The sequence below is a fragment of the Lytechinus pictus genome, chromosome 14, assembly GCF_037042905.1.
Source record: "Lytechinus pictus isolate F3 Inbred chromosome 14, Lp3.0, whole genome shotgun sequence".
Taxonomy (NCBI): Eukaryota; Metazoa; Echinodermata; class Echinoidea; order Temnopleuroida; family Toxopneustidae; genus Lytechinus; species Lytechinus pictus.
In genome coordinates, this window is record NC_087258.1 from 28,135,853 (window position 1) to 28,152,500 (window position 16,648).

The 16,648-nt window shown below is 37.4% G+C and overlaps 1 protein-coding gene across 2 annotated transcripts in view; it reads left to right on the forward strand.

The window, feature by feature from the left end:
• The first annotated feature begins 10,002 nt into the window (after window positions 1–10,002).
• Window positions 10,003–16,648, forward strand: part of LOC129275604 (uncharacterized) — an 18,763-nt gene continuing 12,117 nt past the window's right edge. Inside the window, exons 1-2 of one of the 2 annotated variants that reach the window (XM_064109353.1) lie at window positions 10,003–11,440; window positions 14,726–14,881. In XM_064109353.1, coding sequence (XP_063965423.1) covers window positions 14,825–14,881 — 57 coding nt within the window. In that variant the 5' untranslated portion in view covers window positions 10,003–11,440; window positions 14,726–14,824. Of the gene's footprint in view, window positions 11,441–12,000; window positions 12,151–14,725; window positions 14,882–16,648 lie in introns of those variants that run through there. The other variant, XM_054912120.2, reaches the window with a different exon arrangement.

Sequence of the window (16,648 nt, forward strand, 5' to 3'; positions counted from 1 at the left end):
CATTTTCCTCTTTTTATACAAATCAACTTTTTGTTGGGGGTGGACTTGTCCTTTAAATCACCTTGGGAATGAGTGTTTCTCCTATCACTTTCACCGTCGGTGATTAATAAGTCATCCATTCCTTTCCATCATTAATATTCTGTTCTCGGCACGCAACTACACTCTCATAAAAAAATCTCATTTTCCCTTTTAGGCGATGCATGCAAGAAAGAATCCTACATATTCACTGACATCTTTACAGAGAGAATGTTATTACCAATGATCAGTGTTGATATCCCCCATTTATCGTGAAGTCAGCACTTCCTCGTGGAAATGCACAATTCCAAATGCAGGGAGAAGGGGGATGGGACTCTATTATAGGTCCACCATCGTCAAGAGAAAACATCTACCCTCATCTAGTCTGCTGTGCAACACTTCACTCGAATTAAAGGGTCTGAATGTACAGCCTATAATGCCTTATGTACTGAAGACCCTCTCCAAACAGCATAGTCTTTGCGTGGAGACATTAGTTTCGATCAGGGTCTGTGCCTGCAGACTATCTTCATCTGGGTATCATTTCACAAAACAAATTTGCAATATCAGTTTAAAGCTATTGAAATCAGTCCATTTGATTGGCTGATATATAGTTTATTTGTTTTACAATTTGTGGATTGTTATAATAACAATATTAATATGAAACGGGGCCCTAGTAATTTAATGAATAGGCCAACATAAGAGAATAATTTGTTTGCTTGTCCTAAATTATGTTTGTTGAGAGAAAATCTTACAATTTTTATTTGTATATGGACGACTCCACGTTCAGTCGCATGACACTTTTTTAATGTCTTTTCTAATACTTTGTTCTGCCAGTTTTACGGGGATGAGCCTGTCTGTCAAGTTTATACTGTCAATTTATCTTGACAACCAAGGCATTAAAACAATACATACAGAAAGGTTGTATGCTGTACATTGTGGACGACGTCCCCAAATTCGGTCAGGCGCATTACACAAAAAGAACATGGAAATAAGTGACTGATTACTTTTTTATAGTTCTTTCAAATCAAAACACTTTTACCAATATCAATACCTGCAAAACATAAATCACATAATTATTATAGAAGTCTCAAATAAGACATTTAATTTTGGGAAGAAAATTTGAGTTTCTTTTATAGATAGAAAAACTCCGGTCAGCCTGAGTCGCATTTCACCGGCACCACAAAATTGACATTTTTAAACCCTTTTCGCAACTTATATTTGAACATTTTCTTTTAATATGATGTGAAATGATGACCTTCAGATTTTCCAACTGAAAATATTACAAAACGAACAAAACAGTTTTCTATAAAATTGAAATTAATAATATATATATTTATATATATATGTAGTCCCATAATTTTTTGTATGATTCGGATTCCCCTATAAGGAGATGCGTAAGAAAAATAAATTGTTTCTAATTATGTTCCCCCTTTGTATTTATGAACTTCTGTATGAGTTTTGATAGAAAAAATTGACCCAGATTTGAAATAGAGCCAATATATATATATATATATATATATATATATATATATATATATATATATATATATATATTTTTAGAGAATGTCTCCTTTTGCTTGAAACTTATATGCTTATCTCTTGTTTTCTACATTTTTCTCGGGGGGGGGGGGTGAATATTTCAACATGTCTTGGTAACAAGAACCTTCTTCAAACAATGGCCATATAATGGCACAATTTCGACTTTCTTAATCTGCCGTTGTATATCATCTAATCAAATACAATGCTATCTTTCTCTACAATTTCTTATTCAATAGCACCATCCACCTTATCTTATGGCGCAGTCACATTCCCCCTATAGCGGCCGTACGGCGAGTCAAAAACAGCCGTTTTAACAGTTTTTGTACATGTACCAGCTGTTACAACAGATATTGTCGCAGCAACGCATAATGTCACACCAACGCATAATGTCGCAGATTGGGACATTTGCCACCTTTCGCAATCCTCACGGACGCTAATATTAGGGTCCCCTAACACAAAAGTTGACGCTTAATCATACACTTGATTTTTAAGTTTGATTGTACATTATAGTCAACAGAATAAAACGTAGAAAACTGTTCTACAATCAATGCTATGATTTGTCTTACAGGGGGGTTACACGCCCTACAGATCTGCTTTTCGTGTGCAAAATTCTTTCCCGCGACACCCGCACCATACATGCATGTATTACGACTGATGGCTGGAGATATTCGAAATGCAGGACCTAAAATAGAATATGCCATGGATAAGAAAGTGGTTTTTCAAACAAATCGAGTACATATTGAGTGAGGAAAAACTTACTGAATTAAGGCTTAGATATAGATCATTATATACAGTCCATCGAATCGATATTGCATTTAATGTGGATTATTGGTGAATGACTGGCAATTGATTCCATGGGTCAGATCACCTCTCCAGCCGAAACCATTTCGCATGCGTTGATATGTACACAGCGTATGCAATACGTTTAAACATGCGGGTTTCTTTTGTTTACTCCTTCTACACAAACGATACGCCTCTAGCACACGATGTAATGGGCATTATGTTTTACTTTCCCCAGAAATGGGGATTAGATTCAAATTCCGGGGGGACCACTTCCATTGATGAGTGGATACCAGGCACGACCATAGGGTTTCGAAAAGTACCCTAAACAAGGGAAGCAAGTCTTTTCCAGATTATGAAAATGCATCTTTTAACAAGTATTTGGCTTGTGAAACCCTACAAGTATTGGAAATATATCCCTTTTTTCAATATTTTAATCATCGTTTTTGACACCTTTATAACGTTACATAGGCCTATACGTAACGTACTTACCCACTTACGCCCCCCGGGCGGCCTCTCGAGCTCTGGGAGGAACCAAATGTGGATTTGGAAAGTCGTCCTAAATCGGATATATCCCTGTTACCATATAGCAACCAGAATTTTGCACACGAAACGCAAATTGAATGTTTCCGTTCCAGATGCGAAACGAAAAAAAAAATCTCATGTCATACAATTTGCATTGCAGGACAGAGTTTTACGACCATGACGACGGGCCCAATAGTCACTTCCAAAATCAACTAACGTCGTAAATAAGCGTTCGCGTTATTCCAACGAAAGGTCGGGAATGCCAAGAGCGTCCAACGCATAATGTCACAGCCAACGCATAATGCCGTAGCTTTTCTACTAACGCATAACGTCGCAAGCCGTAACGCATAATGTCGCAGCTGTATTCGCTTCAGGACTCGAGTTAAATGTAAGACATAAATATGTTTTCACTGATTAATTTGTGGAAGCTCTGTCATCTGAACGTTTTAGTGTGGTGGGGCAGGTGCGGATGCAGGGGAGGGGTCAGTATCGAATTTATTGTAAGGAGAAGGGGGTGGACTTTGAAAAAGTGTAAAGTGTGGACTTGTGAAACGCAAGTATACGCATACCACCAATATGAGAGGCGTCGATCCTGGGGGGGGCAGGGGGGGGGGGCGATCGCCCCACCAATGAAAATATTGGGGGGGGGGGCAAACATATCATTTTGCCCCCCCCCCAATGATTCCGGATATGCATTAAAAAAAAACAAGATTGTAATGTTCAGCAAGCGAGATTGAGATACACAACTCGTTCTTTATTTAAAATCGTGCTCAAAATGTCCGCTTTTTAGATTGGAATATACACATTTTCAGCTCGCGCTTCGCGCTCGCATCATTTCTGTAGCAAAAACCCATACTTTTCATGATTAAATTGATGAATGTTAATGTCCCATTTTCAGTTCTAAGCCTCAAAAGAACTGCTTCAATTTGCAATCATCTTTTCTTGGATATATAGCTTGTTCTTTATCAAAAACGTCCAGTAAACTGTCATTTTTTCAGATCGAAATATCAACATTTTCAGCTCGCGCTTCGCGCTCGCATCTATTCTCTTTTAGATACAAATCTTAATCATTGGTACCAAAAATGCTTAGAATATCAAGTTTTCAGCTCAGAATATAAAGAAATTTGAGCTCACTCTCGGCACTCGTACTATCTGTGTAGTGAGATACGTGTCTGTGTCTCATGAGTGATACATATATATAGATATATACATATATATATATATATATATATATATATATGTGTGTGTGTGTGTGTGTGTGTGTATATATAATATATATATATATGTATGTGTGTGTGTGTGTGTGTGTGTGTGTGTGTGTGTGTGAGGGTGTGTGTGGGTGGGTGTTTTATACGATCGAGCGCCTTTGGAACGTTAATGATTTCGCCCCCCCAATCTGAAAAATGGATCGACGTCCACCATTCATCTGCGCATACCGCTATACATTCAACTTATTTTGCAAGAGAGTAGCCATCTAGCTGACAATTGAATACAAATTTAATTACATTTCATTATTGTTCATGACACTTTGATAAAGAAATTATATTTCGTATTGTTACTCGGAATGTGCCATCAATTTATTTAAAATTTAGCGCACGATTCGCGCTCGCATTCTATAATACTGGCAAAAACTGCTCAGAATGTTCATTGCTTTGGTCTAAATGAATCAAATTTCCAAAGATTTGAGATCGCGCTCATTATCTATAAATGCAATGTGAGATAATCTTGTTTGTAAGAATAAAGCAAATTAAATGTACTTAAACTTCAGTCTTTGGTTGGAACTGCTTCCTCTATAAACCAACAGCAAAAATTGGCTTTTAGCGGCCGACCGGGGAAACATGAATGAAAACATTCTGCGCCCCACCCCTTTTGGCGAAATCCCGCTTTATATACTGTATTAGAAAACACGCATGTATGCGTGCTCTGCCCCTGGACCTCCGGCAGGACCCAAAATTTGGATCCAGCGCCCATTATAGTCACTAAGCTCGTGCTTCACAATCCATTTGGTGAAACATGCAAAATCTATTTTATTCCCCCTCTATCCCTTTTCTTTTGCCACCCGCCAGTTTTAAAATCCTGGTGCCGCCATTGCTCGGGGGCTCTCGTTATTTAGACGAGAAACGAAAATTGGTTGTCAATGCATATAAAACATTGTAATGCCCGGTTATCTTTTTTTAAAAGAAATACATACGCAGATTTTTTTGTGTGTGTGAGGAGGGGATGTGAAAAACGAATCTTAAGTGATATTTTATGATTTTGTGCACATTTTAGTGAATTTTGTGAAACTCTTCAGTAAGAAAGGAAGGTTTTTTACTTTTTTTTCCGGGGGAGCATTAACCATGTCCCTCCCGCTACGTATACATGTTATTAATTTATCACATGCTCCCCTCTCCCCCAGGGAAATTTGTATATCGCTTTAAAATCATTGTTCATACGATACATTCAGAGTAACAATACGAAATACAATTTCTTTCTTAAAATGTCATGAACAACGATAAAATATAAAATCTTTTTTAAGTTACCACTTTTCATCATAATGAATTCAATACTGCCCCCCCCCCCTGCATTCGCGCCTGTCCCACCAAACACACTTTAAAAAACTTTCAGATGACAGAGCTTGAAAAAATTACTGAGAGAAAACATGTCTTATATCTTATCTGCAACTCGATTCCAGAATAAAATACAATTGCGACATTATGCGTCGCTGCGACATTGTCGGTTGTAACACTATACATTTTCTTTTCTTAGCAGAAGTATCCGATTAGCATAACAATGCTTGCGTGAGGAGTGTCTGAATTCCTAAACGATTCGGAATTCACTGACCGAGTTCGACACAGCACAGTACGGACGTCTTATTTTCAACGCTTCTTCCACGTGTTAAACTCTATAGGCCTTATCGTAATAGATCTACGTTTGGATTCGATGTTAAATATAAAATAATGGCGAATCAAGAAATTAACCTCGGGTTATGCCACAAATTAAAGGCAGTTTCAGAAAATTTTACTCAATAATCTGGAGTCTCTTCGCCTTCTTGTAAGCAATGCTACAAAGGAAGCATTGGCTCGTTTAAAGATTGGGCTGGCTGTTTGATTATGTTGATTCTCGATACATTGCCCGGGTCAGCGGAGCTTCTACAACTAAAAAAGGGCGTCGGAGATGTCTTTCGAAAGGTAATAAGGTTCAATATGAATATAATTCTAGACGCCAGGAGGAGTTGGATAAGAATTTGCCTTATTAGAGTAAGGTAAGCAGCGGGCGCAGCCCTTGCTTTGCTGAAGTAAGGTATTGCAGATATAATTAAAAGGAAGAAACATATCAGAAAAGCAGATGAATCTGAAGCAGGTTAGTGAGATAAAGATGAATGAAAATTCCAAACTAGGCTATTGCTTTTGAAATTTATGAACGGTTGTACATAATAGATATGGCCTTATGTTGTTAATGGAAGCTGTTCGTTTTCAGCGGAATTACTTTATGACTTAATTATGGGAGATTAATCAAATAAATATATAGAGATCATTTTTATATTTTAGGTTGGTCCGCATTGGATGAATACTGATGAGGGAGAAAAGAATGAGGCAAGCTCAGGCTTGTGTAAATAGAAAGCGTAAGTTATTTCGTTCAACAAACAAAGGTTATATTGGGCAAGAATGTTGGAAATTTTCAAGGTTCTTCTACTACTTCCGACAACTTATTTCGTATACCCTTTGGGTCAAGAAATCGATATTCGCTTGGCAGTGTCGCCAACTTATATGTACAAAATAGTTGGCGCGGGTATGCAAGTTGCCTCAGACCACCGACGAACGTTTTGCCTGTGGTAGACATGGGCACTGGAGAAGTTGCCCAGGTATCAGGAAGCAAGATCCCAGCAAGATTCATCCGTCAGAGATAACAATGCTCAACAGAGTTAAATGATCCATTGATCATGGTCAAACTGAGCAAGGTAAATGTCAGTTTTGTTCTGTATTTGACGAAGTGTGGTATTTGAGAACTGAAGAGTAGAATGATCAGAAGGGCGTAGCAAAGGAATCTATTCTTGATTCTACCTAGTCCATAATTATATGTTAAGAAAAGATGTGTTATTTTGGTTGAATTCCACCTCTTACTAATGAACCTAGACATAGATATGACACAGATCAAACAATCTGGAATATATTGACTACTCCTGGTCCGTCAGCGGGCCCTTCTAAATTAAGAAATACAGAAACAGAGCATTGTTGAATTTGTTTCGGTTGGGAAACATCGAGTAACGTTAGTGTTGATTCGACAAGATGTGCAGGGTAGGAGGAAGAATTTTATTTGAGAAATTATGAGTATGATCAATGAAATTCAGAACATTTGGTTAAAGGTAGATTGAATGCTTCCTTACAATTTGGAAATCAACTGATGCATCTCAATTTGTTGTAGATGTCAATGAACATGGTTACAAATTACCTTACAATAAGATGATAAGTCAGCATTGACATCGATCCCGATTTCGTTTCTGAAGCCATTAACGAATTATTATTAAAAAGGGTTTGGTTGTTGAATCCACCACTGCACCCCATGATGTTACCCCCTTTCAGATTCAATTCAGAGTTCAGATATAAAAAGAGACTGATTTTTGGTTAACGTTATGTCAACTAACACTTGTGGAAGAACACTATTATACTTGAAGACTAGAATGTAGTCATGTCTTATTTAAAACAGGGAGATTTTATGCTTCCTTTGAACTTAAGCAAGGTTATCATCATTATTACATTTTTCAAGTGCATGAAAAATTGTAGGCTTTAGTTGGGATTTTGGTAGTGGTACAAGGTTTTTCTCTTTTTAGGTGTTGTCATTGGGTTGGCAACAGCTACCTTTGTTTTCATTACACGATTTAAGCCTATCGTTAATCATTGGCGTAGAGAAATGGTATTTTCATTTTTTTTTTTGTATATAGATGATTGGGTCGTGCTGCTTCCTTTGATTCGTATGATACTATGGTCAAGACGGTGAAAAATGACTTACTTGAAGCAGGTTTGATACCAAATGTTGAGAAATATCTCAATGGACTCCTGTCCAGTGTTTGGATTGGTTAGGAATACCACGGGAAAGCAGAGTAGCTTATATAAAGATTACTGAAAGAAGGATGAAGGATCTTGAGTTATGTTCAGATTCATTTCAAGCAGAATTGCCTGAGGTTTCAGAACGAAAGATCGTAGTTATAGTTGGAAAGATACATTGTATCCAGGGTTTGGCAGTTACTCAAATTAAAACCAGATTTATGCATCACGAAATCATCCGGAGGGTACATTGGGATAGGACATAATGTGATCAATAGTGTTGAATTAATATTCGTGTTCTTCTTCTGGAGAAGAATTTGCATATTCTTAACGTAAACATTATTTCTGCTTATTCAGTTCCACAGACTTTCATCTATTCTGATGCAAGTCCATCAGGCTGCTGGGCCTGGGTCTCTGAGTGCGCAGGCATGAAATGGGATGAGATTGGTTTGAGTTTGAAATGGTTAAAAACTCCACTTGGAGAGAACTCAAGTCAGTAAGTATGACACTGCAAACAGTTGTATCTCACATGAGACATAAAACTGTCAAGGTCCTCTGTGATAATAAAGGAGTAGGATCGATTGTAAATAAAGGAAGTATGATTGCAGAATTGCATGAGATGAGTTTACACATATTTGAGTTGTGTAAAAGAAACAACATTAGTCTTCACGTTCATTGGGCTCCCAGAGAGGAGAACCGTTTTGCAGATGCACTAAGTCGCATGATAGATTTTGATGATTGGGGTGTGTCAGATGAATTTTTCGGATTTTTGGACAAAATCTGGGGCCCTCACACTGTGGACAGACTTGCGGACGATTTTAATTTCAAAATTAAGAAGTTCAATTCTAAATATTGGTGTCCCCTAATAGATCATGTTGATCCCTTCTCATGTGATTGGTCGGGCGAGAATAATTGGTTGGTTCCACCTATCGAATGTATAGCATGTATAGGGCAAGTACTTAAGCATCTGAAGGTTTTGTTCTGCTAGGGGGACTTTGGTTGTTCCCTTCTGGCCGTCTGCACCCTTCTGGCCGATTCTTTTCTCTGAACAAAGTGATTTTCGTTCCTTATTCTCTGAATACTTCAAAATTGATAATCCTCAAGGAATTTTCGTTCAAGGCAGAAATAATAATTAAAAAAAAAAAAAAAAAAAACGGTTTGTGAGAGATGGCTGACATGAATGCTGGTATGTAATAAATCCATTTGATGGAGGTTAATTCAAAATTATACTGTTGGAATGCAACATGTAATTTTTACACGGCCGCATGGCAGATAGCTGCATAGCTAGGATCCACTTATGCTGCAGAGCAAAGAAGTGGTGATGAAAATTGGAGAATGTTATGATTATGTAAAAGGATAACCATCGTAAAGGTTGATAAGGAATTGATATGAGATTTCATTCTCAAATTAGTTACAATTTACTGGCGGCGGAGCTCAGAATGAAGAAATTGGTGATAATTGAAAACATTCAAAGTCTCAAAATTACAGAATTCTTGTGAATGAAATGTTTCAGAAAGTTTTTTGCAAGTGTTTTAAGGCAAAAATAAATATTTTCGCAAAGGAAATGAATCCCAAAGCTATTGTTTTGCTAAGCCTTCAAGACGATTGAAACGAATTATGATATGGAATTGTGATCTAATGAATTTCATACTGAAATTTTAGTGAAAATATAAAACCACCTGGTTTGAGGATAGCTGCATAGTTAATGTTTAATTTTGCTGTCATTGCTGTAAAACGTATTAGAAGTGATTAAATTTTGAGAATTTGATAAGAATGACTGAACTTGAGAATTTATCACAATTTGAATATATTGTGTTGAGATAAATATATACCAGCTTATAAGTTTTGTTTATTTTTTTCTTAAATCCAGAAATTCTCTTCATGAAGGATATGATATAACTTTGAACAAGGTCTTGACAGCTTCGAGAGCTGATAACACTATGAGTAAATACAACAGAGCGTTGAATACCTGGAGAGATTAGTGTAAGCAAAATAAAGTAAATTCTGACACAGCAGAACCAGAAGATATTAGTCGCTATCTTATTCATTTGTATCAAAGAGAAGCTCCTTATTCGAGGATAGAATCGGCTTCTTACGCCATTAAGTGGCAAATTGACTGCAAGCCAAGGATGAATGTTAATCCCTGTGATCGCAAGTTCATACATATTGTTTTACAATGTTTAAAGAAATTACTAAACAAACCGATCGTTAAGAAAGAAGTTATAACCCCAGACATTTTGAAAGCAGTTGTTGAGAAGTATGGATCTTCAACGAGTCTATTAGATATTCGATTATGTGCTATGATTTTGATTTCCTACGCAGGCATTCTACGATTTGATGAAATGATACATATTCGTAAATGTGATTTAGACTTGTATTTGTCTCATGTGAATACTTTCATCATGAAAAGTAAAACCGATATTTACAGGCAAGGAGCATGGGTTCTTATAGGTGCTACAAATTCCCCACCTGCCCCGTATTAGCTTTGAGGAAATATTTGATTGCAGCGGGGCTTAACGATGCCTCTGATGAAGTATTTCTTTTTAGGCCTCTAAATTACTGTAAATCCAGTAATAGTTACAAGTTAAGACGTGGACAGTTGTCTTATACTAGATGTTTAGAATTATTGAGAGAGGCGTTGGCGAAAGTAGGGTTGAATCCAAAGAGTTTTGGCATGCATAGCCTCCGAAGTGGCGGAGCCACAGCAGCAGCGAACTTTGGTGTTCCAGACAGGTTGTTTAAGAAACATGGTAGGTGGAGGTCGGAGACTGCTAAGGATGGATATATTAAAGACAATATGAAGGATTGTCTTTCAATTTCTATGAATTTGGGGCTTTAGAATTATTTTTATACCGGGTAAATTAGCCTCAGCCTAGTATGATTATACGTATAACTTTGTTAAAGATGGATTGTAGGCGTTCGATGAGATTGTTGAATGAGACATGTATTATTATCATTATACATTTAAAGTTGGTTAAATTGAAATGATTGCGTCGTGTAACTCATTTTCTTGTTTACCCGTTCTTTGATTGACTGAGAGGGGGAGCTATAAGTTTAGCTTGTCTTGCCGTCGAAGCTTGGTGCTCCCCTCGAAACAGGTATGTTTTTTGTAAAGTATATAAATGTTTTATATTTCAGGTGTTGATGTTGTTGCACTGGTTGTGCTTAAGGATAGTGAGGCGTGACTGAAAATAATTTATTCACGATTGAGAGTCGAATTAGGGAATAAATACATTTTCTTTTCTTAGCAGAAGTATCCGATTAGCATAACAATGCTTGCGTGAGGAGTGTCTGAATTCCTAAACGATTCGGAATTCACTGACCGAGTTCGACACAGCACAGTACGGACGTCTTATTCGGGATGGATATGTGGACGATTGACTGGATGCAAGAAGATAGAGCAAAGAGAATTCTGATGGATGAATAGGCCTTACAGCATGTACAGTACATTGATGAGTTCTTCGAGATCTGAACTCAGAGGGAGGCCTCAGTACATTCGTCAGTAAGTACCGTTCGTGCTGTCTTGCCGTCGAAGCTTGGTGCTCCCCTCGAAACAGGTATGTTTTTTGTAAAGTATATAAATGTTTTATATTTCAGGTGTTGATGTTGTTGCACTGGTTGTGCTTAAGGATAGTGAGGCGTGACTGAAAATAATTTATTCACGATTGAGAGTCGAATTAGGGAATAAAGCTACATATACGTGGTTTGAATAAAAACATAGGGGAAATGTGACTGCGGTGTTTTTCATTAGCGTTATGCATTTGAAAGCTCAGTACAATTGTGTAATCATGGAAGTAGGAGGTTCTTGGATGTAATACATGGTTGCCCAAATATGATATGGTTGAAAATTATCGAAGCCTTCACCCCCTTTCTTTAACTCCCATATTTCAAATTGTTAAATTAATTACCCGGAAGTACTTGAATATTTTGATACTTTGATATTGCAAATGAGAATGAAAATGAAATATTCGACTATGGTTTGAATTTATCACTTTCTGTTGCTTTTATTAAGTTGATTTTCCACTTGAGGCGAAACCAGCGCCCCTTTTGTGTTTATGATGTCAAGTTTTAGAGTGGGTGAAATAAGTCAATCCTTCTTGCATAAATAACCGCGAAGAATACTACAGAAAACATTATCGGATCAGGAACTAAGCCAGTCATCAGCCTTCTTATTAACTTCAAAGAAGTCTGGACTTTTTCATCATAAATTTATTTGTATTGCCAGCGCAGAAAGAGATTAATGGAAAAGGAGATGGATTCTTCATCGGTAATATCGAATTTCTCTTTTAATCATTTTTGTTTCATTGCAGAATCAATCTTGCTTTAATGTCGTTTTTCTCAAGATTCGTGGATAGAAATTGATTGAAGTATTTGATTTTTTTTTTTGTTTCAATGTTTCTAACATTACAAAAAAAATAATCATGTTTGTTTATTACTTTACTATTCGTGTAATTGTTCATTCAGTTACTCATGACTTTAGTATTTTTTCTTGTTTCTGATATTATCTTAGATATTTTAAAACATTCATTAACTGTATTTGAAAAGGGTAGCTCCATAGTATACATTTTATTTGGCTTAGTAATAGTTGAGAGTATATACAATTCATGTGAACTGCAGTTCATGGGTTCGATTCCCTGCTGAGTTACGAATCTTGCTCTCTTCTGGACAGTTATGTAAGTAGGAAAAGTGTACAATGAAGATAATTAGTTGGACATGGAATTAATCTTTCAAATGTAGAATCTGGTGCAGGTATTCTAAATGAGGTATCAATCTCCTTTCGCGTCTCTTTGTTATTATACGCTTAAAAAGGGAGGATACTACGTATATGTGTCAGTTTTTGCATGGGACGAATATAGGTGCAGTGTAGATCACTTTTCTTGAAATACATAAGAAATAACATCCGGCAGAAGTTACATAACGGATTGAGGAAATGTGAACAAGATAAAGGTCATTATCAGGAAGCCATGGAGAGATTAAAGGGGGTTGGCTCAGATCACAAGGAAGCCACGCCCCTGGGCGTATGAAGGGGGTTGGGTTAATTATACAGTGTATTAGGGTTGGTAGAGGATATCGCCAGGAGGAAATACATGGAGGACTCAGATCACAAGGAAGCCACACCCCTGGGCATACGAAGGGTGTTGGGTTAATCCATACAGTGTTGCTGCTATAAATGGCCGCCATGAACCTACCAGGAGGAAATACATAGAGATGGCATGTGCAGTATATGTAGATGAATGATAAAAGAGAGCATACGAGGAAAAAGTTTCTATTTTGCCAGCATTGATGCGTTGTGGTGTCTCCGGTGTCACATTCTCATCATGGGGCTGTGGGATGTAAAAGGAGGATATGACAGCTGCTACAACTCGCCGTTGTGGCATCCCATCATCATCATGGGGGTTGGGGTATATCGCGAGTATCACAAGTCACAATTTCCCATCATTTGGGTGATTGAAGAATATAACATGTTTATGTGAGGCTCAATTGCATTGTTATTGAACAATCGAATAGCTTGCTTTGATATTTGAGTCTGCCTTCACATGTCCAGGGGAGCGTTTCATGAAAGGACTTGTCGAAAGTTTTATCCGACAAGTCCCATTTTATCCGACAGTTACTATAGTAACAGTACCTCTCAGCCAATCAACATCAGAGAAAGATGTCAGATCTGACAACTTGTCGGATGAAATTGTTGATGAAACACTCCCCAGGTATGTTAGCAAGGGGATATACCGTCTTGATCGAATGCGCATTAGACATATTATTGTTAAAGTGTATCTTAATTAATTTTGGAAAAGCCCCCCCCCCAAGTGAACGGTATTACTATTCACATTCATTATTATATTATATGGTCACTACGTACGTCACTCTTGTAAGATTGTTATTTTTAAGTGTTGTTATTATAGAACCTAGCTCAGTGAGGCCACTCTTTATTGTTGTCCGAAAGAGGGCATGAAAACTTACAATTATTTAAAAATATTTTTTTTTCAGAGACTGTTCTTTTAGAGAAGTTCAGGAAATCTCATTTATGGGAAATATTAGCATTGCAGATAGAATTTGTCAGACACAAAGAACAAGAAAACATAAGACACAACATCGAATGCAAAATAGTATTTTATATCAACAAATATCATCATTTAATTCAAGTCTAAATCAGATCTAAAAAAAAACAATGTAGATTTCAAATCTATAGGTATCTAATGTAACTGCTTCAGAAGTACATCTTCATAAGTACTCTCCTGGAACGTGTCAGCATGGACAATGGACCAATTTAAACATGATCATATACAGCTTTACTATTTCTACAAAGTTTATTCTGCATAATAATGTACACTAGTTATCGCTTTCTTCATCCCCTTCCATCTCTTCTTCATCCTCCTCTTCTTCCTGGTATTGAAATAGGCCCGGAAATAGGACATCAATTCTTTTGGTCCAGCCAACACCCGTTGAATTGCTTTCCGAATATCCATGCCATTCTCTAATCTTTCCTTGATATCAGACAGAATGTCCTGATCGGTGTCATCTTCTTCAAGATACATCTAATGTCGCAAGAAGTAAGAGTATAGTGGTCGATGAAGATTCGTTTGACTGCCCATAAAACTTTTGTGTGAGCAAAACTATGACGAACTATGACGCCATTACGACGCAATATTTCATGTCATCACCGTTAGACGCCGTAACGCTACCTTAACGCCGCATTCGCTTTGCCATAACGCCGTCAAAGCGGAGCAATGTAGGCCTACGCCACAATCTTTAAGTTTCATAAGATTATGAATAATATGACAACCCTATATTCTTCTTGCATGTCTCCGTTTACATTATCAGAATTGATTATTCTTTACAACCAGGTCAAGATTCGTGCTGTAGCATCGATTGTCGTTGCTATCATTATCGCAATTGGAGTGATCATCTCAGCGGTCATCCTTTCTCGTGGCGATTATGGGGGTATGGCGAATCAACGCATAACAGTTGGAGGGATGGAGAAAGCAATGGAAAGCAGTACGGTAAGTCTCACTGGGGGGATATGTTTTCAAGTATAGTGGGAAAGGGAAGACAGAAAACAGAGTAAACAAGAAAATAGGCGAGGTAAGGGTCATGAACCTCATAATTTAATTGCCCCCCCCCGAATTTACTGACCCCGCCATGTACGTCTTCATGATACCCTAATAATTGATGTAAGACATGATCTATGCGATGTACAGATAAAAATAAGAATAATAATAAAAGCTTGGAGTATCATAGACAACCACCATGAGTATGGAGTGCTTGTATTTGAAAGACTGTCATGTAAAACCGAATACAGTCACATCAACGAAATGTCATGCAATTTCAAACGTCACTTTCATTATAGTTATATTCACTATCATTTTCGATAAAAGGTAAATATTTACATTTTTACATATTTCCATATTCCAAAGGATAAATATGGCTGCAATAAAGGTCAAAATGTAACGTGAGTAACCACATTTCCTGTCTCTTGCGTTAAAAAAATTGTTCTCCCAATTTTCTTTTACCAATAAGGTTTGCCCCACTATTGCACAAAACTCGAACACATTCTTTATTTTAATACCTCAGATAGAGACAACTCTAAATTTAACATTTTGTCATTTTATTGCTGTCCATAGTATTGAGCAATCAAAACACTTTGGCGCATACAACAAATCGAAATATTTTCTTACTTAAAAAAATTGTTCGTAAAACTTAACTTTTCTTCATATTTCTATTGTCAAAATAAATGATTTCAGGGGCGTAGGCTTGTTTGAGCATGAGGAGGTGCACAACCTGGGGAGGTGGAACTAAAGGGGTATGGGGATGCACATCCTGGGGAGGTTTGGAAAATCAGCTGTAGAAAGCAGAAGAAGGGGTGCAAATTTCATTTTGCTTGCCAGCGAACTCAGGCCTGAGCGAACTCCTCTGCCTCAGCGGGAAGGTGCATGTATACGTGGGTTACACTTCGTAATTACGAAGGTTCGTAATTCCGAAGGTTCTTTATTCCGAAGGTTCGTAATTCCGAAACACGTAAATTGGCTATACCTCGATGTTCGTTCATCCGAAAACGGGAAAGGGTTCGTTAATCCGAACATTTGTGGCGTTATTCCGAAGGTTCATTTTTCCGAAGGTTCGTTAATCCGAAAACGAAATAAGGTTCGTTGTTCCGAATGTTTCTTTATCCGAAAACGAAATAAGGTTCGTTGTTCCGAAGGTTCGTTAGTCCGAAAACGAAATAAGGTTAGTTAATCATTAAGTTTTCGGACTAACGAACCTTCGGAATTACGAACCTCTGTTCTTTTTCGGATTAACGAACCTTCGGAATTAGGAACCTCACTTCGTTTTCGGACTAACGAACCTTCGGAATTACGAACCTCATTTCGTTTTCGGACTAACGAACCTTCGGAATTACGAACCTTCGGAAATACGAACATTCGGAATAACGAACCTTCGGAATATCCGAACCTTCGGAATAACGAAGCTTCGGAATTACGAATGTATGCACCCCTGGCCAGCCTACGCCCTTGGATTTCTATGTTGACTCTATATTATACAACCTATATTTGTGTTTTATATGAGATATTCGTGTTTCTATGTAATATTGAATCATGATTGACGATATTTTGTTTTCGTATATTTTCTTTATATCTCTCTCTTTATCTCCTCTCTCTCTCTTTCCTCTCTCTCACTTACACACTCTCTATTTCTCTGTCTCTTTCTCCGGCCCTGCATGCTAATCCCTCTTTTTGACTATTTATGCTATAAGATATTTACTGAAAGTA